This window comes from Cnephaeus nilssonii, assembly GCF_951640355.1.
Source record: "Cnephaeus nilssonii genome assembly, chromosome: 3".
Taxonomy (NCBI): domain Eukaryota; kingdom Metazoa; phylum Chordata; class Mammalia; order Chiroptera; family Vespertilionidae; genus Cnephaeus; species Cnephaeus nilssonii.
The window spans coordinates 65,049,235-65,077,038 of record NC_137074.1 but is presented as its reverse complement, the minus strand read 5'-3'; the positions used below and the strand labels follow the sequence as shown (position 1 = coordinate 65,077,038).

General features: G+C 39.7%; 1 protein-coding gene across 4 annotated transcripts in view; it reads right to left on the bottom strand.

Moving 5' to 3' along the window:
* Nucleotides 1–27,804, bottom strand: part of SPICE1 (spindle and centriole associated protein 1) — a 69,178-nt gene that overhangs the window by 17,799 nt on the left and 23,575 nt on the right. For all 4 annotated transcript variants that reach the window (XM_079766550.1, XM_079766553.1, XM_079766552.1 and 1 more), the window contains exons 7-11: nucleotides 25,411–25,523; nucleotides 7,570–7,712; nucleotides 7,231–7,368; nucleotides 6,601–6,866; nucleotides 4,482–4,613 (exon numbers count right to left, since the gene is read on the bottom strand). In XM_079766550.1, the coding sequence (XP_079622676.1) occupies nucleotides 4,482–4,613; nucleotides 6,601–6,866; nucleotides 7,231–7,368; nucleotides 7,570–7,712; nucleotides 25,411–25,523 (792 nt within the window). The remainder of the gene's footprint in view (nucleotides 1–4,481; nucleotides 4,614–6,600; nucleotides 6,867–7,230; nucleotides 7,369–7,569; nucleotides 7,713–25,410; nucleotides 25,524–27,804) is intronic.

Here is a 27,804-nt window from a genome sequence, read left to right as displayed (position 1 = left end):
ACAGAAACCTGGCAGAGGATGGAGAGCAGCGACGAGGAAGACATGGAGAAGCACCGCATCCACCTACGCCCCGTCGCTCTGCGCACACACTGCACCTCCTGCCCTGTGAAGTCCGGGTTAACCGGCCCGCCCCTGTGGGGCGCTTTTTCACCCCGGCCATCCGTCAGGGTCCCGATGGACTCGAAGGGCCGCAGTCTGAGGGGCAAGGAGGTGGAGGTGCCGCCTGGCCTGCTGGGATACATGATGGTGAGTCCATCGGGACCCTGACGTGCATGATTCAATCATGCACTGGGCCTCTAGTTTAAAATAATGTTAAGAGAAAATATATATCTATTTATAACTCCAAGATGTACAAACATTTGATAAAAATCAAATGTAATCAGAAGTCAAAAATATTTTAAGTAGGACTACTGAATGAATTATATTAAACATTTTTATATCAGTCAAAGTTTTTCCCAAATTCCACACTCATATATCCAATGGCCTACTCAACATCTCCATCTAGAACTGACAGAGGCTTCTCGAACTTAACATGCACAAAACCAAACTCCTCGTGACCCTCCCCATCTCATCAATAACAACTCCACCCTTCTGACTGCCCAGGCCAAAACTTTGGATCACCTTGAACTCTCCTCTTACATCTTCTCCTTTACCCCATATCCAAGCCATCAGCAAATCCTACTGATTGCCTACAAAATATATTCAGAATTTGGTCACTTTTCACCACCTTTTCCACTTTCAATCTAGACCGCGCTGTCATGTCTCACCTGAATTTTTCCAAGAATTCTTGTCTGTAATACATGGCTTCTGTGTTTAACCACCTAGAGTATAGTCCTATACTGTGTTTCCCAAACAAGGCTGAGGCACACTGGGGCAACACAGTGTACTCCTAGGGGCACCACAGGACATTTCATATTTTTAAGGGACACACAAATGTTCTGTGAGGTACCAGTGAACTACTAGCTTGAGGCAGTTCACATTAGACCAAGATATGTTCCTTTTGTTTATGCCATGTATTCACAAGGCTGGGTTTTAGTAGTTGCTATGCGAAAAAGCAATGCTGCATAAAAATTATTGTGGAATAGGAAATAAGAGTGATGGTGTCCAATATGATTCCAAGCTTTCAGAAGCTGTGCAGTGCCCAATAGGTATACATATTCCAACAGTAAATAATTGTGGTTATTTAATCATGAATAAAAATATGACTTTTTCTGTCAATTTATATGCATCATTTTTTTCAAATAGCACATAAGTTAAGACAAATACTTCATAAGTTATTTGAACCTAACTAGTGAATAAATGAAAGTGTTAGGGCAACAACATGGATGGAGCTGGAGGGCATTATGCTAAGTGAAATAAGCCAGGCAGAGAAAGATAAATATCACATGATCTCACTCATTTATGGAATATAATGAACAACATAAACTGATGAACAAAAACAGATCCAGAGACAGAGAAACATCGATCAGAACATCAAACCTCAGGGAAGGTAGGGGAGGGTGGGGGTAAGGGGGAGAGATCAACCAAAGGACTTATATGCATGCATATAAGCCTAATCAATGGACACAGACAACAGGGGAGTTAAGAGCATGAATGGTGGGTTTTGGGGGTAATGGGGGAATAAGGACACATATGTAATACCATAATCAATAAAGAAATTTTTTAAAAAAGAAAGTGTTAGGTATTTCTTTTGGCCTAGGGGTATCTTAAGACATTAAGGGCACCATAAACTAAGAAAGAGCAGTATTCTCTGTCCTAGATACAACATAATAGCCCAAACTGATCCTCTTAAAACCTACATAAGATCATGTCTCTTCTCTACTCAAAACCCTTCAGTGGTCTCCCATCTCACTCAGCATAACAGCCCCACGTGATCAGGCTTATCTGCTCTTGTCTCCTACTTCTCTCTTTCCTACCATCTACTCCTACCACACTGGTCTCCTTAATGTTTCTGAGCTCAATAGCCACCCTCCCTCCTCAAGACCTTTGCAGTTGTTACTCTGTGAGATGGTTCATCTCTCAGCTGTCTGCATGCTCGCTCCCTCACCTCCTTCAGGCTTTTGCTCAAATGTCACCTCCTCGGGAAGGCTTGGACCATCCCATTTACAACTTCCTGCTTTATTTTTCTTTACAGTACATATCACCATCAACTTATAATATACTTTACTTTTTCTTCTTTTTAAGACTTGTTTAGAACATAAGCTCTATGAGGGCAAAGGTTTCTTTTTTGTTCACTACTATATTTCTTGTACCTAGAACAGTGCCAAGCCCAGAATAGGTGCCCAATAAAAATTTGTTGAAAAAATTAGTATACTATAAAACTGCCCATCTTCCCAGGAGAATTGAAAACCTTATGTTCACTCAAATATTTGTACATGAATGTTCACAGAAAAATTGTTCATTCATAATACACAAAAAGTAGAAATAATTCAAATATTCATCAACTGAAAGATGGAAAAGCAAAATATGGTATAGCCATATAATAGAATATATTGGTCCTGACCGGTGTGGCTCAGTTGGTTGGAGCATCCTCATGTCACCGAAAGGTCACAGGTTCGATTCCAGGTCAGGGCACATACCCAGGTTGCAGGTTCGATCCCCGGTCAGGATGTATACGGGAGGCAACTGTTTCTCTCTCTCCCCCCTTCTTCCTTCCTCTCTCTCTAAAATCAATAAAACATATCCTCAGGTGAGGATTAAAAATATGTATATATTATTGAGTGATAAAAAAGAAATGAAATGCTAATACATGCTATAACATAGATGAACCTTGAAAACATTATGCTAAGTGAAAGAAGTCAGACACAAAAGACCACATATTGCATGATTCTATTTATATGAAATATCCCAATTAGGAAAATCTATAGAAACATAAAGTAAATTTGTGGTTGCCCGGGGCTGGATGGAGGAGAGAAGAGAGGGCAGCTGATGGGTTTCTCTTTGGGGTCATACAAATATTCTGAAATTAGGTAATGGTGTTGGTGTATACCTCTAAAACTCACTGAATTGTACAATTTAAAAGGGAGAATTAAATGGCATGTAAACTATATACATCATTTTTAAAAATTTCATGATTAATATCTACTGTCCATTTATACAAATGCAACTTGTCTACCAACTAATGCTTTTCTATTCTCTTTTGGCTGATAAATAAAGTTGTAATAATCACCATTTGAGAACAAACAGATGAACAAAAGTGTCTGTCCTCAAGCAGCTCACAGTTCTGATGACAGGTACCCATGTGTGTGTAACGCAATTTGGTAAATACAATGAGAGCAATATCCAGAGAATATCAAAAGTGCACAAAGGAAGAATATTTAATGCAGCATGGAGGCAAGAAGGTTTTCTAGAAGAAATATTAAACTACTATAATATTGGTAGTTATAATTTAAATGTAGATTCTGCCTTCCCACTATTTAGTAGTTTCTTGAAGATAGTCGACTTATTCTATACTAGAGGCCCAGTGCACAAATTTGTACACGGTGAGGTCCCTCGGCCTGGTAGGCGATTGGGGCTAATCAGGGCCTTCTCGCCCAGTCCCACAGGAGGTTGACCAGTGGGGGGTTGGGAGGGACCGCAGGAGGTTGGCTGGCCGGGGGTTGGGGGAGGAACCATGGGAGGTTGGCCAGCCTGAGGGGGGGGAGTTAGTGAAGGGGGAGGGGCCAGGGGAAGTTGGCCAGCCAGCTGCGGGGGAGAGGGGACTGGGGGAGGTTGGCCAGCGGGGGGACTGGGGGAGTTTGGCCGGCAGAGGGACCGTGGGAGGTTGGTCAGTGTAGCGGGGGGGCGGGGGGGGGCGGAGTGGGGGAGATGTAAGAGGTTGGCCGGCCAGGGTGGGAGGGCCCGGGGGAGGGCTGTGGGAGCTACTGACCACCAGGGGGCAGCTCCTGCATTGAGCACCTGCCCCCTGGTGGTCAGTGTGCATCATAGCGACTGGTTGACTGGTCATTCAGTTGTTTGGTTTTTCAGTTACTTAGGCTTTTATATACACTGAGTGGCCAGATTATTATGCTCTCTGAACGCATAATAATCTGGCCACTCGGTATATAACCTATATAATAAAAGGCTAATATTCAAATTGTCCCCTTGATCAGGAGTTTGACCAGCAGGCAGGCTAGCCAACCGCCCATGTCCCCTCCCCCTGGCCAGGCTTGGCCGGACCCCACCCATGCACAAATTCATGCACCAGGCCATACACACACACACACACACACACACACACACACACACACACAGAGTGGCCAGATTATTATGCATTCAGAGATTATAATAATCTGTATCTATATACTACTTATAGTCCAAGTTTCTACATAGTAACTCTAATATAATAGATCTTCAATAAAAACTACCATTGATGATAATAAAGAAGTACAAGTAATCACATCAGCACAACTAAACCAAAGAAAACTAGAAGGAATCTCAGACATTCTTAAAGATGTTTTATACTAGTAAACTCAGAAAAGTTTGGGATCTCATCTGAGTACCTGGGTAGCAGTATTTTCTTCTCTAAGAAATAGAATTTCAGCTGTCAGAGCATCAATGAGCTCTCGATGATCACCTAATGCCTGCTCCAGTTTCTGCCTTGTCTCTACTTCTTTACGCAGTTGGAGCTCACTCTACAAAAAAAAAAAAAAGTCAAATAAACTCTCATCAATAGCATCACATGTTGAAAACTAAAAGTTTCTACTCAAAGTTGTCAAAGAAGAAAATACTTACAAAATATATATTATGTGACAGTAATGAGTTAAATATTTTTTATTAAAAGGTATATATTTCATTAAAATGTTGCTGCTTTATCCTCTCCTCCTTCTTCAAATAAAACACAATAAACAGGCTGGTATATAGAATTGAATAACTAAAATTTTGTAGAAGGAAGTGGAGGGAAGTACATATATATTGCTTGAATACACATAGACCATCTCTGGAAGGATATACTGATGTCTGGTAATAGTTGGCTACACAGAAGCAAACTGGTTAAATGGAAGTTAGGTGTGGGAATTAGATTTTTCATCACATACCCTTCTGTGTCTCTGAATTTCATAGCATGTGAATAGATCACCAATTTGAAAATTAAATCTGTTAAAATATAATCCTCCTATATAATAAAAGCCTAATGTGCAAATTGTTTGACCGGGAGTTCAACCACTCACTATGATGTGCGCTGACCACCAGGGGGAAGCACGGAACATGGCGGGCATCAGCAATGCAGTGCTGGCAGTGGGTGGCAGTGGAGGTGCTTCCGGCCCTGATGGGCCCCAACAAGAGTAGGACCGTGGCGGGATGGTGGAGCAGGTGAGCGGGCAACGCCCGGCCAAGGCAGGTGTGAGCAGGGGCCCCAACCACCCCGCAGATGGCGACCAGAGGCAGCAGCAGGGGGCGGGGCCACTGCCTGGCTCCCAGGTGCTGAGGAAGCCGGGCAGGGGTCCCAGCCTGACCAATCGCCCCACAGATGGGAGGTGGAGCAGGTGAGGGGGCAGGGCCAGGCCACATTGGGGTGCCAGGCAGGGCTGCGGGGCTGCAAGGTTGGGGGTGCAAGCTGGGGCTGTGAGCCTGGGGGCATGAGCTGGGGCCCAATCCCTGCAGGCCACCCCGAGGGACCCCACCCATGCACAAATTCATGCACCAGGCCTCTCGTTTAAAATAAATGACAACAGGTTTAAGTGGTTGAGCTTTGTAAAGCAAGTGATTAACTAAAAAGTACTTGCTTCTAAGCCTGTAATACTTTCAGAGCCAAAAGTACACTCCTGGAGATCCCTGACTTGAGGGTGGAAAAATGTTAACACTTTCCTAAGTCAGATACCATAATAAATCTTTCACTAAAAAGCAATTTTCTGAAGACCTCTGAATTGAAACCTCTGAGTTACAGAGATGAATCAAATTTTTAAATAATAACACTTCCTCAAATATTTGTCATATTTTATGTTTAACAAATTACCACATAAAAATAGTTTGAATAGATTTTTTAAAAGATGAACTACATAGCTAACTCTAATTCCACAGCATTCTGCGGATTATTATTAACAAATGAATTAAAGAAACAATTCTTGCTTGTCTTTTAAATGATTTCACAACAATAAAATATCTGCCACTAAGATACTGAATGAAAGCCCAAGTTACCAGTCATGCAGATAACATAAGGGATTTTCCCAATCTGTGTCTACAGATAACAGGCATGCTACTCTCCAAACTGAACTAAAAGGGTGCAGGAAGCAGAGGAAAGCAGCAGAATGAGGACACATTAGTAGCTCTATTTAATCTATAACTGCCAAATAGCAATAGTCAATATTAGCGCAAGATATTTTACTTACAGCAGATTTACTTTCCCAATTACATTTCACTAAGGCTTATATTAAAATCAGCATCACTTACCTGAGCATGTACCAACATGCTAGCTGATGCATGAATCAGCTTATAGAGGAAAATGAAGAGCATAAACCTTCACTGCACATAATCTAAAACTGAGGCATTTTAAACAAAGCTATTCAAATGTGACTATACTTTATTTGGAAGTTGCAAACAATTAGGTGTAGAGAAAAAACCCTACACCTTCCCACCAGCACTCTGAAGAGGAGACCCTACTAATAACCTCATGCGCTTGCTTACCTCTTTAAGGTACCGAACCAGGCGACAGAGGGAGCTCACCAGCGACAGGGTAAAGCCTGTCAGACCCTGACTGCTCTGCGGTTCCTTGACTTCGCGTCCCGTCGACCGCTCGTAGTCTTCCATTTCATGTTCCACTTCATGTATCATGTGCTTGAGGACGTCCAGGCTGGGATTGGTGCTACTTGATAAGTCTGTGGAGGCTGTGCTAGATGACAGCATGTTTCCCTTCTGCTTGGAAGGGGCACACAACTCCGGTTTTCTTCTCACTGATAATGACAGAAATCATTCTATTTTAAGATCAGGCAAAATTACACTAGAAAACTACTAGAAAAATCTTTGGCTGTTGTTCACAATTAATAAAATATTTTTATAGAAGTTATCACAATTTTCTCACAAAAACCTATTCTGATTAAACCAGGTTTACACAATCTATAAGGAATGTATAGAACCATCATTCTACAGGGCTACATGGGATAAAAGGAGGCATTTCTTAGCTACGACTCAACAAATTCTTACTTAGCTAGTAGATCCAACTGGATGATTGAAAGGAAAAGCATTTACTAAGACATTAAGATGGCCACGTCAAGTTACATGTCTAATAATTCATCTTTGTGAATTAAGGGACGGAACCTTGATTTAACAGCTGCTTTTGCTTCCTCGAGTTCAGCACTTGTCCCACAACGTAGCTCGAGTCTAGAGACTCAGAAGACTCTTCAGGCTGAAGCCTGGTGTGGACTCTCTTGACAGCACTGGTCGCATTCAGAGCAGCTAAAACAAAGGGTATTTCCAAAAGCATCTCAGGTGAAAAAAAAGACTGAAGCGTTTCAATTCACAGGTCAATCAGTATTTTACTCAATTAGGCTAAGATAGTCAAAACTCAAATAACTTCTTTAAAAATTACTGTGTTCAAGAAAGAAAAAAATAAAGCAAGCTATGATCTGTAAGAAGTAATACCATGTGAAAACAAACCTTTTTTTTCCTCTGATGGAGAGGTGGATGATGGAGTTCCTAGAGAGCTTGTTATTTGTGACTGTGTTGCTATTTTCTGCTGAATATCAGTCCACAGTTTATTAATTAACTCAGAATTATCTTCCTTTAGTTGGTGAAGAAACCTATAAATTATGGGACAACAAGCTATATATTACAATTAATAAGTGCCATCATTTACACTGTTCAACTGTTTACATGTTTGAGATTTGAAGAAACTTTTCATAATTCATAATCAAAGAAAACATGATTTGCTTTAACTTATGAGAACTAAAATGCCAGTCTTCTTTTTTATTTTAAATATATACTTTTATTGATTTTAGAGAAGAAGGGAGAGTGAGAACAAGATAGAAACATCAATAATGAGAGAGAATCATTGATCAGCTGCCTCCTACACACCCTCTGGGGATCCAACCCACAACCCGGGCATGTGCTGCAACTGGGATTTGAACAGTGACCTCCTGGTCCATAGGTCAGTGCTCAACCACTGATCCACACTGGCCAGGCTAAAATATCAGTCTTCTTCGTGTTAGAAGGAATCATTCCATCTCCCTCCCAGTATCCAGCCTGTGTTGACTCCTAAAGCAGGGACTTTTCCCTTTCTGAAGTGGTATGGTCCCATCCTCCTCCCTCTTTCTCTAGAGATAGTACAAGACTTCATCTCTTCTGGTTTCTCTCTCCTACCAAGAGCCTGTTCCAGGAGCCCATCTCTGCTCATCACTGAAATAAAGTGACTGGAGCAGACTCTGCCCTGTGTGTTGAAAAGCTGGGAGAGGGAGTGGCAAGAAGAGCTATAGCGTAGGGAGAAACCAAGATGGTGGCACCTATACTTGCTGCCTCTCACAACCACATCAAAACCACAACTAAATGGCAGGACAACTACCACTCAGAACCATGGGAAAGCTGGCCCAGAGGAAGTTCCACAACTAGAGAGGTGAAAAAAGTTCATTGAGACCGGTAAGAGGTGCGGAGGCGTGGAAAGTGCTGGCACCTGGATGTGCTGCTCTTTAAACCAGGAGGGAGATACAAGCTCCTGCTGCTCTGAACTCCAGTTCCGGGAGAGACTCTGGGGGACCCAGACACATACGGGGAGAAACTGGACTGTCTGGCATCGGGACAGGAACGCGAGGGCGGCTTACTCTTAGAGGTGCTCACAGTGATCATTGTTCCTGCACGGGGGTGGGGGGGGGTGGGGGGCGTGGCGTGGGACTCGAAGAACCAGGGACTTCTCCGGTTCAGGGAAGCCATTGCTGTTTGATCTGCCCTGGTGATTCCCAGAGACCCCGCCCCACCCAATTTATATCCCCACCCAAGCTGTGTGCATCGGCTTTTGCATATGAATGGCCTGTTCTTTTGCCTAAAACAAACTGCAGCTGGGTCAGAGAGCCCCAGAGATTCCAAAAGAAGGCCTACTACCTGGCAGCAGCAGTGGCTTTGCTTCACATCTGGGCCTCATCTGGGCATTTCCAAACCCCATACAAAGAGGAGGAACCTGCAGATGTCTCTGTAGCTCCTGCTGGGTGGTCCCAGACAGTGACTGACCTTGCACCTCCCTGGAGATCCAAGAGCCAGTGTACCCAGTGGTCAGAGTGAGACCATACTGGATTACAAATCTTCACATTCATAAAAGACACACTCAAGGGGCAGACTCAGTGAGCACAAAAGCCCTACTGAAGCAAGTCCTGCCCCATAAGGGTGTCTCCTGCACAACAGATCTTCCAGTGTATCTACAGCTGGTCATCACAGCCAATTGGCCTGGAGGTCAATTCCTCCCAGTGATACCAATAGCAATCAAGGCTTAACTACAACAAGACTGTGCACACAGCCCACAAAGGGGTGCAACAAGAGCATCCACCTCAGGTGACTGGGAAGGCTGAGACACTGGGCCCTATAGGACACCGGCCACTCTATCAACTTAAGGAGACTTAGCTAGTACATAGAAACAAACACAGGGAAGCAGCCAAAATTCGGAGACAAAGAAACAAGTCACAAATGAAAAAAATGGAAAAAAGCAAACTACTGGATATAGTGTTCAAAACCACGGATATAAGATTACTCAAGAATCTTCTAGAAACCTCTGAGAAATTTAGTGAGACCCTCAAGGTTATGAAAAAGGACCAATCAGAAATTAAGCATACACTGACTTAAATAAAGAATAATATACAGAGATCCAACAGCAGACTAGAGGATCCCAAGAATCAAGTCAAAGATTTGAAATATGAAGAAGCAAAAAGCACCCAACTGGAAAAGCAAAAAGAATCCTGAAATATGAAGATAGTGTAAGGAGCCTCAGGGACAACTTCAAGCGTACCAACATCTGAATTATGGGGGTGCCAGAAAAAGAGAGAGAGCAAGATATTGAAAACCTATTTGAAGAAATAATGACAGAAAACTTCCCAACCTGGTGAAAGAAATAGACTTACAAGTCCAGGAAGCGCAGAGAACCCCAAAGAGGACCACACCAAGACACATCATAATTAAAATGCCAAGGGCAAAAGACAAAGAGAGAATCTTAAAAGCAACAGTTAGTTACCTACAAGGGAGTACCCATATGACTGTCAGCTGATTTCTCAACAGAAACTATGCAGGCCAGAAGGGAGTGGCAAGAAATATACAAAGTGATGAATAGCAAGAACCTACAACCAAGATTACTCTACCCAGCAAAGCTATCATTCAGAATTGAAGGTCAGATAAAGAGCTTCACAACAAGAAAAAACTAAAGGAGTTCATTACCACCAAACCAGTATTATATGAAATGCTGAAGGGTGCCCTAGCCGGTTTGGCTCAGTGGATAGAGCGTCGGCCTGCGGACTGAAGGGTCCCAGGTTCAATTCCAGTCAAGGGCATGTACCTTGGTTGCGGGCACATCCCCAGTAGGGGGTGTGCAGGAGGCAGCTGATCGATGTTTCTCTCTCATCGATGTTTCTCACTCTCTATCCCTCTCCCTTCCTCTCTGTAAATGGTCAATAAAATATATTAAAAATAAAAAAAATAAAAAAGAAATGCTGAAGGGTATTCTCTAAGAAGAGGAAGAAAAAGGTAAAGATAAAAATTATGAACAACAAAGTGACAACAAATACATATTTATCAACAAGTAAATCTAAAAAATCAAGTGAATATAAAATCTGAAGAACAGAAAAAACTGGTGAATATAATAGAATCAGGGACATAGAAAGGGAGTGGACTGACAATTCTCAGGGAGAAGGGGGTGTGGGGGTGCGGGAAGAGATTGGACAAAAATCTTATACCTATGGACGAGGACAACGGGGTGGGTAAGGGCATGGGGTGGGGTGGGAACCGGGTGGAGGGGAGCTATGGGGGGGAAAAAGAGTAACAACTGTAATAATCTGAACAATAAAGATTTATTATAAAAAAAAAAGAAGAGCTATAGCATAGAAAATTAAGAGAGCTAAGCTTTATGCTGTAATCATCTTCATCATTGATAAAGCTGATATTTTACTCTCCAATTGTCTATTTCTCAATTAGACTGAGACTTAAAAGATCTAGGAGACCAGCCCTGGCCAGGTTGGCTTAGTGGACAGAGCATTGGCTCATGGACTGAAGGTCCCAGTTTTGATCCTGGTCAAGGGCATGTACCTAGGTTGCAGGCTTGATCCCCTGCCCTGGTTGAGGCATGTACAAGAGGCAACCAATCGATGTATCTCTCTCACATCGATGTTTCTTTCTCTCTGCCTCTCTCCCTCCCTTCTACTCTCTCTAAAAATCAATGGAAAAATACCCTCAAGTGAGGATTAACAAAAAAAAAGAGCTAGGGGACCAAAAAGCAGAAACAACCCAAACATCCACCAGCTGATGAATGTGATATATCCACACAATGAAATATTATGGAACCATTAAATGAAGCACAGATATATCTACAACATGGATGAATCTTGAAAACATACTAAGTAAAACACACCAGACATAAAAGACCACATATTGCATGATTCTATATATATGAAATGTCCAGAATTAGCAAATCTACAGAGATAGACCAAACGAATAGATTAGGTAGGGCTCAAGAGTTTGGGGTTACACAGTATGGGTTTTCTTTTAGGAGTAACACAAATGTTTTAAAATTGATTGTAGATTGTACAAATCTGTGAATATATTAAAAATCATCAAATATTATATTTTAAATATATTTTTATTGATTTCAGAGAGGAAGGGAGAGGGAGAGATAGAAACATCAATGATGAGAGAGAAGTGGCTGCCTCCTGCACGCCCCCACCAGGGATAGAGCCTACAACCATGAATGCACCCTGACCAGAAATCAAACTATGACCTTCTGGTTCATAGGTTGATACGCAACCATTAAGCCACACCAGCCAGGCCAAATATTACACTTTAAATAGATAGACTGTGTGGTATCCTATATAATAAAAAGCTAATATGCAAATAGACCGAACGGCTGAACGACCGGCCGCTATGACATGCACTGGCCATCAGGGGCAGACGCTCAACACAGGAGCTGCCTCCTGGGGGTCAGTGCGCTCCCACAGGGGGAGCACCGCTCAGCCAGAAGCCAGGCTCATGGCTGGTGAGTGCAGCGGTAGTGGTGGGAGCCTCACCTGCCTCCATGGCAGTCAGACATCCCCCAAGGGCTCCTGGACTGTGCAGGCCGGGCTGAGAAACCTACTCCCCAGAGCACCAGGCCTCTAGTGTTAACTATCCTCCTATATAATAAGAGAGGAATATGCTAATTATCCTCAGGGCGTAACGACCGACCGCATAACGACTGGATCATGGATCTGCAGGAGGGTGGGGCAGCAAACTACAAGCGGGCAGCGGAGAGCTACAGGATGGGGCAGGGCAGCAAGCAAGGGGGAGGTAGAGAGCTACAGGCGGGGGCAGGGCAGCAAGCTATGAGAGGGAGAAGGGGGTGTGGGGGTGCGGGAAGAGATTGGAGCTACAGGAGGGCGGAACTACAGGAGGGGGAGCTACAGGAGGGGGAGCTACAGGAGGGCGGGGCAGCAGGCAGAGCTACAAGAGGGCGGCAGCGACCTACTGGCGTACGGATTCATGTGCAGGGCTAGTAGTAAATAAATAAAGCCTTTACAAAAATAAACACAAAAAACAGGAAAAGTGAAATCTTCTTTAGTGGCTCTACAGACCTCAACCTAATGGAGTTGCCTTCAAGCAACTTACAGGTAGTACACTGAACATTAGTTGCTATGAAGTACACTGAGTGGCCAGATTATTATGATCTCTGAACGCATAATAATCTGGCCACTCAGTGTATATTAAGTAAAATATCCGTAATATAGTCTATTCACAGGCAGTTATTTATCAAAGCATCAGAAAGACTCCTCTGTAAGACAGTGCTAGCTCTGAGTCTAAACTTAGAACAAATCCTAAGAAAAAGTTGGAATGAGATTTCTGTACAAATTGGAAAAATTCAAACCCATATGAACTCACATTTATCTCTAATGTTTATACTTTGAAGAGTCAGTTTATGTGAAATAATAACAAGAAAAATAATATACTACTATCTATGGTAGGCTTAAGAATAATCCCCCAAATTTACCCACAACCTAATCCCTGGAACCAGTATTACTGTATTTGACTAAAAAGGGACTATGCAATTGTATATATCCATACAAGGCAATATAACAAAACATGACAAAATATTAAACCTAAATAAAATGGGTAAGTCCCTAAGAAAATGTAATTTACCAAAAATGACTTGAGTAGAAACAGAAAGTTTAAATTGAAAGATTTCAGCTAATGAAAATTCACCCCACACACACACACCCAAAAAAAAAACACAAAAAAAAACAACAGAAGAAAACTAAAACACACTTTATTTAAATGAAATGAAATATATTTAAACAAAATGAAATATATTTTAAGCTCTATACCTATAAATCTTCAACCAGAAAATCTAAAACTAAGACCTAAAATGGATAAAAATCAGAAAGAAACAAAAACAAGAATTGATTGAACTCGGGAAATAAATCCAAGACAAGGGAAAACTACCTCAGACATAAAGGTTAAATTATAATGTGTTTAATGGAGAATTGTTAAACATTTAATAAGGAACATTATAATCCAAAACTTAAAAACAAAAAACTAAACCCATATATGAAAGGGCTGTTTTTAGAAAGCAAAAATTGATCTGGAAAGATAAACTCCAAGACATAACTTGGCAATATTTAAAATAAAAAGGAAATAAAATTTAAATGCTAAAGTATTAGAATATACATTTAAAGTCACTAGATACAAGTGTCTTAATATCCAAATTATTTAAAAAGGCAAGAAAATTATTCTAGCATCAGACTTCTCAAAGGTAACATTCAAAGCAAACCCAGGGTGGAGTAGCATTTTTAAGAAAGTTATGGGGGAAAAAACATATAAACCAAAGGTTTTATATCCAGCTAAGTTGTCCAAATATCAAAGCTATAAAAAAAACTTTTAACCTTTTAAGAACTCAAGGAACATTATATTCAAAAGCCCTATAGTAAGCTTTATCTGAGAGAGCCAACCAAGAGTTAACTAGAGAAATAACATCAAAGGACTAAGATGAGCATTTAATATATTTAATTGTAGCTCTAAGATTAAAACAAAAATAGAAATATACAAGAAAGAACAATACATAAATGTTTTATTTTCTGTGAAAGCAAAAATGTATGCAGCTAAAAATGGGGAGAAGGATGGAGAAAAAAAAGGGAAATATTGGGAATGTAGAACAATTTATTTGTTGAATAGGCAATGGATAGAAACCAAAAAAATACCACTTAAAACCAACACACCTGACAGTAAAAGGATAAATAAGAAAACAGGGAATTAAAGGCTATATAAAAGATAGATACAAAAAAAAGGAAACCAACTAGAACAAAATTACAAACTTCCTAAATATCAAAAAGAACATAAAGAAAACTATAATTACAGTATAATGACAAAGTTGACATCAAACATAACTGTATCAATTAGTGCTTCAAGAAACTTCACCAATTAAAAAAAACAAAACATCTTCATATTGGCTAACAAGACAAGGCCCAATTCTATGTTGACTACAAGGGACACACCTAGTACACAATAATTCAGAAAGGCTAAGTATAAGAGGATAAGCAAAGATGAACAGGCAATTTAGAAATAAGAAGGCAGAAGTTTCATTCCTGATATTAAACAAAGTAGAACTGAAGCCAGAAAGCATTCAGTGTGACAAAGAACACTTTCAAATGCTAAAATCCATATTTCACAATGAAGATACAATATTTATGGAGATCCATGTACCGAAACATGCAACAAGCACCTTTATAAGAATGGAGGTATTTGACTCTACAAAGAAATGTAAACATCAAATGCAAAGAAAAATTGAAACAATAATAGCAAGAGACTTTAATACATTACTCTCAATATAAGATTTGATAAAAATAAATAGGGATACAGAAGATAATCAATGAGGTAGATCTTGTGGCTATACATTTAGAACTTTATACCTTGTTAATAGAGAATACACCTTCTTCTCAAGCACACACACAGAACATTCACAAAAATTTGATCTATTAGGTCACAAAGAAAACATCACTAAGTTCCACATGTAGAAATATTACAAACTCTGAATGTAATGAAATAAAACTAGAAGTAATAAAACAAAAAAACAAAGAGGCTTTTCTATCTGGAAACATTTTTTAAACATATTAAACAACTCTTAGGTAAAAGGGGAAAATCTAAAGTTAAATTACCTAATTTCTAAAATAACAAAACACTATATATTAGAATATATGGTACACATTTAAAGTAGTGATGAGAGAAAAATTCAGAACCTGAAATAGATCTGTCAATTAAGAAAAAAGAATGAAAATCAATTCCCAATTCTAAATGCTAGAGAAAAAAGTAAACCAAAACAAAAGAACAAGAAAGGAAATAAAGACAAAAGCAAAATTTGATGAGAAAGAAATCAGAAAAATAGTAGCTCTAATTGGTAAATCAAAATCCTGGTTCTTTAAAAATTTAACAAAATAGACAAACTAATAATGGAACTAATGATATCATTTCCTTCTGATGTCATGCACTGAGGACTTAGCCTCACTTCAGAGGTATTCCTGTACAAAATGTATAACCTGAGTCCAATCACAAAGAAATACCAAAGTCAAATTAGAGGATATTCTATAAAATAATTGGCCTCTATGTCTTCAGATCTGTAAATGTTATGAAAAACAAGGAAACACTAAAAGAAGTTTCCAGATTAAAGAAGATGAAAGAGACATGAAAACAAAATGTAATAAGAGATCATGATTGATTCTTAAAACACTAAAAAAGGTTGACCATAAATAATACTAAAGGGGCAAATAAACCTAAATAAGATCTACAGATTAGATAATAGAATTGAGTCAATGTAATTTATCCATTGTAATTATTGTACTGTGACTGTGTGAATGCATGATCTTGTCCTTTAGGAAATATCCACTCACATATTGAGGGATAAAAGAACATGAAGTATGCAGCTCACTTCCAAATACGTGTGTATGCATTGTGTATAAATATATAGAGAAAAATGATATAGCAAATATAGACAATGTTAACAATTAGTGAATCTAAGTAAAAAGTATACAAGAATTTTTATACTATTCTTATTTTTTTTTCAAATATCAAAATAAAAACATTCTTAAATTAAGAATATACTTTCAACTAATAAAAGAAGATGGCATAAAACATAGTAAATGCGCTTGAAGTTTTCAAGAGGTCTTACAGGCCAGGAGAGAATGAAATGATATATTCAAAGTGCTAAAAGAAAGAAACTACCAACCAGGAATACTTTGCCCAGCAAAACTGTCCTTCAGAAATGAAGGCAAGACTTTCCCTAATAAATAAAAGCTGAGGGAATTCATCACCACTAAACCTGCCTGACAAAAAAATGCTGATAGAAATTTTTCAAGATTAAATAAAAAGGCACTAATTAGTAACATGAAAACATTTGAAAATAAACAACAGACTAGTAATCATGAGAATATTGTCATATTCAGACTAGCCTAATACTGTAATATAGTGATATATTAACTACTCAGTTCTAGTATAAAGATTAAAGAACAAAGGTATTAAAAATAGCTATAACTACAATACATTGTTAATGTATACAAAGTATAAAAAAGATGTAAATAGTGACATCAAAAACAAAAGGGGTGGGTAAAAGGATAGAGTGTATGCAATCAAAAAGTTAAATGGTTAGCAGAAAATAGATGGAGTAAAAAGACACAAAGACCAGTAGAACAGAAGCAAGAGCCAGGAAAAACACTCACATAACAGTCTATGAATATTTGACAATGGGGAAGGACAGTTTCTTCAATAAATAGTACTGGGGAAATTGGATAAACAAGAACAGAAGAATAAAATTGGACCTCTATCTTATATCACTCACAAAAATTAACTCTAAATAGATAAAAGACTTCAACATAAGACATGAAATGGTAAAATTCCTAGAAAAAAAACCACACAGCAACATGGATCTGGTAACAATTTTTATATATGACTAGAGGCCCAGTGCACAAAAATTCGTGCACTCAGGGGGTCCCTCAGCCCAGCCGGCGCCCTCTTGCAGTCCGGGAGTTCCCTGGGGGATCAGGCCTAAGCTGGCACTCAGACATCCCTCTGGCAGACCGGGAGCCCTTGGGGGATGTCAGACTGCCGAGGATTTGGGAGAGGCTCCCACCACCGCCGCTGTACTCGTAGCCATCAGCTCAGCTTGTGGTTGAGCAGAGGTCCCTCTGTGGGAGCGCACTGACCACTAGGGGGCAGCTCCTGCATTGAGCATCTGCCCCCTGGTGGTCAGTGCGCATCATAGCGACTGGTCATTCCCAGTCGTTCTGCCATTAGGGTCAATTTGCGTATTACCCTTTTATTATATAGGATACCCAAAGCATAAGCAATAAAAGCAAAAATGAATATGGGACTACATCAAACAGTTTCTGCAAAAGAAACAATCAACAAAATGAAAAGGCAACTTACAAAATGGGAGAAAATATTTGTAATTCATATATCTAATAAGAGGTTAATATCCAAAATATACAAAGAATTCATACAACAATAGCCAAAAAATATCTGATTTTCATTCCGGCCAAAGACCTGCTACCTCATCTGCATATGCACAGACTTCAGGACTCCTGCCTCCCCAGCCGCAAATTCCTGTGAGTCCCAGAATACAATCCCCTCCCACCAAGCTCACCACTTCAGCCGCAGGCCCCACGTTACCCGGCGCCTGGGCCCTCGGTCAAGTCCCAGAGTGCACAACCCTCCCGCCAAGCCCGCCACTTCAGCCAAAGGCCCCACGCTACCCAGTGCATGGGCCCTGCGGAGAGTATCAAAGTACATGACCCTCCCGCCAAGCGGGCTGCTTCAGCCACAGGCCCCATGCGAACTAGCACCTGGGCCCTCCAGTGAGTCTCAGAGTGCATGATAGTCCCGCCAACTCAGCCACAGGCCCTGTGCTACCAGCACCTGGGACCTCCAAAGAGTCCTGGAGTTTGTGACCCTCTCCTTCAACCACAGGCCCCATGAGACTTGGCACCTGGACTCCTCAGTGAGAGCAAAAATGGGGAGACAGAAACAACCCCCAAAGGAAAGAAAAGAAGGAATCATCAGAAAAAGAACTAAATGAAACGGAGGCATGCAATATGTCAGAAAAAGAATTCAAAGTAAGGGTCACACAGTTCCTAAACCAGCTGGATGAGAAAATCAACAACTTATGTAAGAATCAAGAAAAAAAACCATGAATGATATAGCTACAATAAAAAACACAATGGAAGGTTTCAACAGTAGACTAGAAGCAGAGGACCGAATTAGCGAGTTAGAAGACAGGGCAGAAAACTTACCCAATCTGAACAGCAATTGGAGAAAAATTTAGAAAGTAGGAGGAGAGCCTAAGGGAGCTTTGGGACAACATGAAAAGAAGTAACATCTATATAATAGGGGTGCTGGAATGACAAGAAGAGGAGCAAGGATTAGAAAACATATTTGAAGAAATAATGACAGAAAACTTCCCTGATTTGGGGAAGAGAAAAGTCACACAAGTACAGAGAGTCCTAAACAAGATGAACCCCAAAAGACCCACACCAAGACACGTCATAGTTACAATGGCAAATGTTAACAACAAAGAGAGAATCTTAAAGGCCGCAAGAGAGAGACAGAGAGTTACCTACAAGGGATCTCCCAATAGATTATCAACTGATTTCTCAGCAGAAACACATCAGGCCACAAGGAGATGGAATGAAGTATACAAAGTGATGCAAAGCAAGGGACTGAATCCAAGAATACTCTATTCAGCAAGGATAACATGCAAAATTGAAGGGTAAATCAGGAACTTCACAAAAAAAAGGATAAGGAAGTTTATCACTACCAAGTCAGCAATGCAAGAAATGCTAAAGAGACTGTTATAAAAAGAAGAAAAGGAAAGGGAAGAAGGAATACAGGCATAAAGAATAAAAATGTCTATAAACAAGTACCTATCAATTATAACCTTACATGTAAATGGATTAAATGCTCCAATCAAAAGACATCGAGTGGCTGAATGGATAAGAAAATATGACCCATCGAGTGGCTGTCTATAAGAGACCCACTTCAGGACAAAGGACTCACACAGACTGAAAATAAAGGGATGAAAAAATATCATTCAGACAAAAGAAAATGAAAAAAACAAACAAAACTGGGGTAGCAATACTTGTATCTGACAAAATAGACCTCAAAGTAAAGGCGATAACAAGAGACAAGAAAGGTCACTTCATAACACTAAAGGGATCGATACAACAAGAGGATATAACTCTGGTAAACATATATGCACCCAATGCAGGAGCACCCAAATACATAAAAAAAAACTTCTGGCAGATATCAAGGGAGAGATCGATAGCAATACAATCATAGTAGGGGACTTTAATACTCCATTGACATCACTGGATAAATCCTCTAGACAAAAATCAACGAAGAAATAGCAATCCTAAATGACTCACTAGATCAGATGGACTTGACATCTTCAGAATATTTCACCCCAAAGCTACAGAATATACATTCTTCTTAAGTGCACATAAGATATTTTCAAAGATAGATCACATATTAGGACACAGGCTAAATCTCTACAAATTCAAGAAGATAGAAATATCAAGCATCTCCTCAGATCACAATGGAATAATATTAGAAATCAACTATAATAAAAAAAAGTCAAACACTTGGAGATTAAATAGCATGTTATTAAACAACAATTGGGTTACCAAAGAGGTCAAAGAAGAAATAAAAAACATCCTGGAAACAAATGACAATGAAAACACAACAATCCAAAATGTATGGGACACAGTGAAAGCAGTCCTGAGAGGGAAGTTCATAGTATTATAGGCCTACCTCAAAATACAAGAAAAACTGGTAATAAATTATCTAACTCTACAAAGAATTAGAAAGAGAGTAACAAGAAAAGCCCAGAATGAGCAGAAGGAAGAAAATAATAAAGATCAGAGCAGAAATAAATGACATAGAGACCAAAAAAAAAAAAAAAAATGCCAAAAGAACAATAAAACCAAGAGCTGGTTCTTTGAAAGGATAAAAAAGATTTGATGATCCTCTAGCCAGGCTCACCAAGAAGCAAAGAGAGAGGACCCAAATAAACAAAATCAGAAATGAAAGAGGCGAAATAACAACAGACCCCACAGAAAAACAAAAAATTGTTAAAAAAAAAAAATACTATGAACAACTATATTCCAACAAATTGGTCAACCTAGAAGAAAAATGGACACATTCCTAAAAAATACAACCTCCCAAAACTCAATCCGGAAGAAACAAAAAATCTTAATAGACCCATAACTATGGAGGAAATGGAAGGAGTAATCAAAAAACGTCCAGCAAACAAAAGCCCTGGACCGGATGGCTTCACAGGGGAGTTTTACCAAACATTCAAAGAACTAAAACCTATCCTTCTCGCTCTAACCGGTTTGGCTCAGTGGATAGAGCGTCAGCCTGCATACTGAAGGGACCCAGGTTCGATTCCGGTCAAGGGCATGTACCATGGTTGTGGGCACATCCCCAGTGGGAGGTGTGCAGGAGGCAGCTGATCAATGTTTCTCTTCCATCGATGTTTCTAACTCTCTATCCCTCTCCCTTCCTCTCTGTAAAAATCAATAAAATATATTTAAAAACATTAAAAAAAAAAACCTATCCTTCTCAGACTATTAAAAAAAATTATTTTCTTTATTTTTTCTTTATTAAAATTCCAAAAAATTAAAGAGGAAGGCACACTTCCGAGTTCTTTCTAAGAAACCAGCATTACCCTAATCCCAAAACCGGATAAAGACACTCCAAAAAAAGAGAATTACAGGCCAATATCCCTGATGAACATAGATGCTAAAATCCTCAACAAAATTCTAGCAAATCGGATCCAGCATTACATTAGAAAGATCATACACCATGACCAAGTGGGATTTATTCCAGGGATGCAAGGTTGGTACAATATCAAAAAATCAATAAACGTGATACATCACATAAACAAATTGGAGACAAAAATCACATAATCATATCAATTAATGCAGAAAAGGCATTTGACAAAATACAACACCCTTTCCTGATAAAACCTCTCAGCAAAGTGGGAATAGAGGGATCAGACCTCAACATAATAAAAGCCATATATGACAAACCTACAGCCAACCTCATACTCAATGGGCAAAAACTAAAACCGTTTCCCCTAAGAACAGGAACAAGACAGGGATGCCCACTTTCACCACTCCAGTTCGACATAGTACTGGAAGTACTAGTCATAGAGATGAGACAAGAAGAAGAAATAAAAGGCATCCAAATCAGAAAATAAAAGGTAAAATTGTCATTATTTTCAGATGACATGATATTGTATATTGAAAACCCTAAAGACTCCATCGAAAAACTACTAGACTTAATAAATGAATTGGGCAATGTAGCAGGATACAAAATTAACGCCCAGAAATCTATGGCTTCTTTATACACCAGTAATGAACTCACAGAAAGAGAAATGGAAAAAAAAAAATCCCATTTACCACTGCACCAAAAAGTTAAGATACCTAGGAATAAACTTAACTAAGGAGGTAAAAGACCTTTACTCGGAAAACTACAGTACGTTAAAAAAAGACATAAACAAATGGAAGAATATACTGTGTTCATGGATTGATAGAATCAACATCATTAAAATGTCCATACTACCCAATCTATAGATTAAATACAATCCCCATTAAAATACCGACAGCATATTTCAAAGACCTAGAACAAACTCTCCAAAAATACATATGAAATAAAAAAAGACACTGAAAAGCTGCAGCAATCTTGAGAAAAAAGAACAATATTGGAGGAATCACAATACCAGATATCAACCTATATTACAAAGCCACTGTTCTCAAAATTGCCAGGTACTGGCACAAGCACAGACATATAGACCAATGGAACAGAACAGAGAACCCAGAAATCGACCCAAGCCACTATGCTCAATCAATATTTGACAAAGGAGGCAAGAGCATACAATGGAGTCAAGACAGTCTCTTCAATAAATGGTATTGGAAAAATTGGACAGATAGATGCAAAAAAATGAAACTAGACCACCAACTTACACCATACACAAAAGTAAACTCAAAGTGGATAAAGGACTTAAATGTAAGGCAGGAAACCATAAAAATCTTAGAAGAAACCATGGGCAGCAAAATAGCAAACATTTGTCGTAGCAGTATCTTTGCTGATAAAACTCCTAAGGCAATGGAAACTAAGGAGAAAATAAACAAATGGGACTACATAAAACAAAAAGCTTCTGCACAGCAAAAGAAACCATCAACAAAACAGCAAGAAAGCCCACGGCTGGGAGAACATATTTGCCAACGTTATCTCCAATAAAGGTTTAATCTCCAAAATTTATAGGGAACTCATACAATTTAACAAAAGAAAGATAAACAATCCAATAAAAAAAAATGGGCAAAGGACCTAAATAGACACTTTTTGAAAGAGGACATACAGAAGGCCGAGAGACATATGAAAACATGCTTAAAGTCACTAATCATCCGAGAGATGCAAATCAAAACAACGAGTACTATCTCACACCTGTCAGAATGGCCATCATCAACAAATGACAAGTGCTGGAGAGGATGTAGAGAAAAAGGAACCCTCTTGCACTGCTGGTAGGAATGCAGACTGGTGCAGCCACTGTGGAAGACAGTATGGCATTTCCTCAAAAAATTAAAAATAGAACTGCCATTTTACCCAGTAATACCACTTCTAGGAATATATCCCAAGAAAACAGAAATACCAATCAGAAAGGATATATGCATCCCTATGTTCATAGCAGTACAATTCACCATAGCTAAGATTTGGAAACAGCCTAAGTGCCCATCAGCAGATGAGTGGATTAGAAAAAATGTGGTACATCTACACAGTGGAATACTACGCTGCTATAAAGAGGAAGGAATTCTTACCATTTCCAACACCATGGATGGAACTGGAGAACATTATGCTAAGCAAAATAAGCCAGCCAGTGAAAGATAAACATTACATGATCTCACGCATTTGTGGAATATAATGAACATCATAAACTGATGAGCTAAAATAGATAGAGAGACAAAGAAGCATTGAACAGACTTTCAAACTTCAGCGGGAAGGCAGGGGAGTGTTGTGTGGGGGGGGGGGGGGGGCCGGGGGGGGGGGGCGGGGAGTAAGAGATCAACCAAATTACTTATATGCATGCATAGAAGCATAACCAATGGACACAGACACTAGGAGGGTGAGGACATGTGCCGTGGGGTTGGGGGAGGCTGGGGGGAGGTCAATAGGGGAAAAAGGAGACATATATTCTACTATTTGTAATACTTTAAACAATTAAAAAAAAAAACAAAAAACACTTCCCGTAAACAAAAACCCTGGGCCAGATAGCTTCATTGGAGAGTTTTACCAAACAGTCAAAGAAGAACTAAAACCTATCCTCCCCAGACTATTCCAAAAAATTCAAAAGGAAGGCACATCCAAGCTCTATGAATCCAGCATTACCCTAATCCCAAAACCAGATAAAGACACTAAAAGGAAAGAGAATTACAGGCCAATATCCCTGATGAACATAGATGCTAAAATCCTCAACAAAATTCTAAGAAATAGGATTCAACATTACATTAGAAAGATCATACACCATGACCAAGTAAGATTTACTCCAGGGATGCAAGGATGGTACAATATCCGCAAATCAATAAACATGGTACACCAAACTTCAGAAGGAAGGTGGGGTTGGGGGGATGGGGGATGGGGAAGAGGAGGAGATCAACCAAAGGACTTGTATGCATGCATATAGCATAACCAATGAACACAGGCACTAGGGGTGTGAGGGCTGTGCTGGGGGTGGGAGTGGCTGGGGAGAGTCAATGGGGGAAAGGGGAGACATATGTAACACTGTAAACAATAAAGAATTTTTTAAAATCTGAATTTTAAAATGGGCAGAGGCACCCTTTATTTATCAAGCATAATGTTACACATTAAAGAACAGCTAATGAGAACTTTGTAGTATCCCACAGGACTTTGCTAACAATGATCTCTGGAAATGAAAAACGAAATGCTCTGAAAAATATCAACCACCAAAATAGTACTGTTGGGACTGTGTTCACAAGCATGGTCCCCACACCCAGCAGGTTGGGTTTTGTTTGGGGGTTGGTTTTTTTTTTTGTAATAATGTGCTGGGATTACTAAAAAAAAGAAAAGAACCCTTTTGAGTTTGCCCTAAAATAAATGAAACTTAATTCAGTTTCCTACAAATACACACACACACACACACACACACACACACTCACTCAAAGGCAGAAGACCTAAACAAAGATATACAAATAGCCAACAACCAACAGGTACATAAAAAGTACTCAACATTACTAATCAGGGAAATGCAAATCAAAATCACAATGAGATATCACTTCATGCCCATTAGAATGGTTATTATCAAAAAGTCAAAAGATAACAAGTGTTGCTGAGAATGTGGAGAAAAGGGAATCCTTGTGCACTGTTGATGGGAATATAAATTGGTGCCACCACTATGGAAAACAGTATAGCGGTTCCTAAAAAAATATTACTACCATATGATCTAGCAATCCCACTTCTGGGTATATAGCCAAAGGAAATGAAAACGGGACCCAAAAGAGATATCTGTATTCCCATATTGATTGCAGCATTATTCACAATTGCCAAGATATGGAAACAACCTAAGTGTCTGTCGACAGGTGAATGAATAAAGAAGATGGGAAATAGGTAGATAGATGATAGATAGATAGATAGATAGATAGATAGATAGATAGATAGATAGATAGATAATGAAATACTATCCAGCCATGAAAAAAAAAAAAAAGGAAATCCTACCATTTGTGACATGTAAATGAAACCTGAGGGCATTATGCTAAGTGAGATAAGTGAGACAGAGAAAGACAAATACTATATTACTTATATGTGAAATCTAAAAAAGCTGAACTCACAGAAACAAAGTAGAATGGTGGTTAACAGAGGCTGGGGCAGGGAAAATGGGGAAATGGTAAAGGGATAAAGACTTCTAGTAATAAGATGAATAACTTCTAGAGATCTAATGCACAGCATAGTGATTATAGCTAATAATCCTGTATTATATACTTGAAATTTGCTAAATGAATAGATCTTAAATGCTCTCACCATAAAAAAGAAATGGTAATTATGTGATGTGATAGAGAATTAGATAATGCTATGGTGATCATTTTGCATACGTTAATGTATCAAATCAACAAGTTGTGCACCTTAAATATACACAAGATTACCTATCAATGATATCTCAATAAAGCTGGAAAAAATGGTCTTGGAATAAAAGAAAAGTGTTGTACTTATACCTATGTCATATATACATACCTGTCTGCATTCATGTTAGACTGAGAGTTTAAAGAGTTATCCAACTCATTCTCACTTTCCTCTGACTGGCTGTTAACAGTTTCTTCTTCTTCATCATCTATTTCGTTAAGAGCCTTTCTCAACATAAAAATAACAACACAAGTTGGTTATATGCACACTCATTCTTTTTTTTCTTTTTTCATAACAGAAGAGAGGTCTCTCTTTCTAAGGCTGCTCCATGTGTTTTATAACCCAAATCCTCTCACCTCCTCCACTCCACCAATTTCCCCTTCTCTCTCCTGCATCTTCAACCTCTCTCTCCGTACTGGCTTCAGCTCATCCACATTTAAATGTGACCAAGTCTCTCCCATCTTATCCTGACCCAATTCCCCCTCAAGCTACTATTTATCTTCTCTCTTTCACCACCAAACTTCTAGAACGAGTTGTCCCCCACTCCCATTCGCCATCTATGCCCTGCCACCTTGCTTCTGCTCTGCCACTCCACTCAGACTGTCCTCTACAAGTCAACATCAACACACCAGTTCTTAAATCTAATGGATATTTTTCAGTCTTTGCTTTCCTTTATTTCTCTGACTCATCAGATATTAATGACCACTCATATCTTTCTTGATACACTCCTCCTTTTAACTTCCATTATACCGTATTTTCCTGGGTCTTCTATTCTTTTGTCTGTTCCTTCCCAATCTCCTCTACTGGTTCTTTTTCTAGCCCTCCCTTATATCTGATATGACTCAAGGTCCTTCCTTTGGACCCTTATTCTCTTCTCATCTGACTCACTTACTAAATGACTGTATTTCATTTCAAAGCTGCAATTACAAGTTGAATGCTATTAATTTGCAATTCTCTATCTTTCTTGAACCCTGGACATTTATATCCAACTGCCTAAATGCCTAAAAGATTTCTCTGGTAAATCATCCTACTCAACAGCTCTAAAACAGTTCATCCTCCTAAGCCTCTCCTGTCATTCCTGCCCGATTACCTAAGACCATAAACAGTATCGCCATTCATTCAGATGCTCAAGCAAGCAATGGGAATTATTTGTCTTTCTCATTTGTCACATCCAATCAGCACCCAACCCTATCAATTCCACCCCTTTTTACTCTCACAACTCTCCCTCTTCCCTTCTATCTTCTTCCCTACTGCCACTGCTTTGGGACTGGTCCTCACCACTTCTCACTAAGACTCCAACCTGAGTCTTCTAACCAGATCCTCTCGCCAATTTTGTCCCTCCCAATCCATCTTCCACATTCCAGCCAATTTCATCGTGTCTCAGTTCTCAAAATCCTTTAGTGCAGAGGTGGGCAACGTTTTTTTCTGCAAAGGGCCATTTGGATATTTATAAAATCATTCTCGGGCCATACAAAATTATCAGCTTAAAAATTGGCCTGCTATATTTGGTCAAACATTTCATTAACTCACCTCTAATGCCTTGGCAGGGCCAAAACAAATATTTTGAGAGCTTTATACAGCCCTCGGGCCAGACGTTCCCCACCCCTGCTTTAGTAGCTCTACTCCTAATTTCATAACCTAGCTCCATCCTATCTCTCTAACCTCAGCTCTTGACAATTCTCCAGCCCCATGACAGAGTCCACAATTATCTGAAAGCTACCATTTTAATAAGTGCCAAAATATAAATGGTTTTTTCCTAGGGATATACTAATGGGTTTTGGCTATTTAAAATATATGTAACATTCTATTGAACTGTCTTTGTAAGAAAACAGTGTACTTTACAAGTCTTTAATTATTCCGGACCTTGTAATTCCCTAGGACAGTGATGGCGAACCTATGACACGCGTGTCAGCACTGACACGCGTAGGCATTTCTGATGATACGCGGCCACTGAGGTGGCCGCATGCCGAGGATGAAACATTTGCTGCTCCTGAGGATGAAACATTTGCGAAATAATGTTTTTTCCTCAAAGTGACACACTACCCAAGTTATGCTCAGTTTTTTGGTGAAGTTTGACACACCAAGCTCAAAAGGTTGCCCATCACTGCCCTAGGATCATCCCTCTAATTGATGATTCTCTTTTCTCATAGAAGATATGAATAACGAGGAAATGCATTAAACAGGTACTGAGTCCTAATCTACACTAATAAAAGAGTAAGATGCAAATTGACCGTACCTTTGCGACACCCACCAGCCAATCAGGAGTATGCAAATTAACCCAACAAAGATGGCAGGTTAATTTGCATACACAGGCGCCGAGCAGCCAGGGGCAGGGCGGGACGCTTGCATAGTCACCATGGCGATGAGGCCGGCATTCCGCACCGCCCCAGCTGCTCTGGGCCTCTGGGCAGCTTGGGAAGGCGGAAAGGTGGCTCCGGGCCGAGCGAAAAGGCAGCTCCGGCCAGAGCGAAGGAAGTGCTGGTAGCCAGGGGAAGGAAGGCCCGT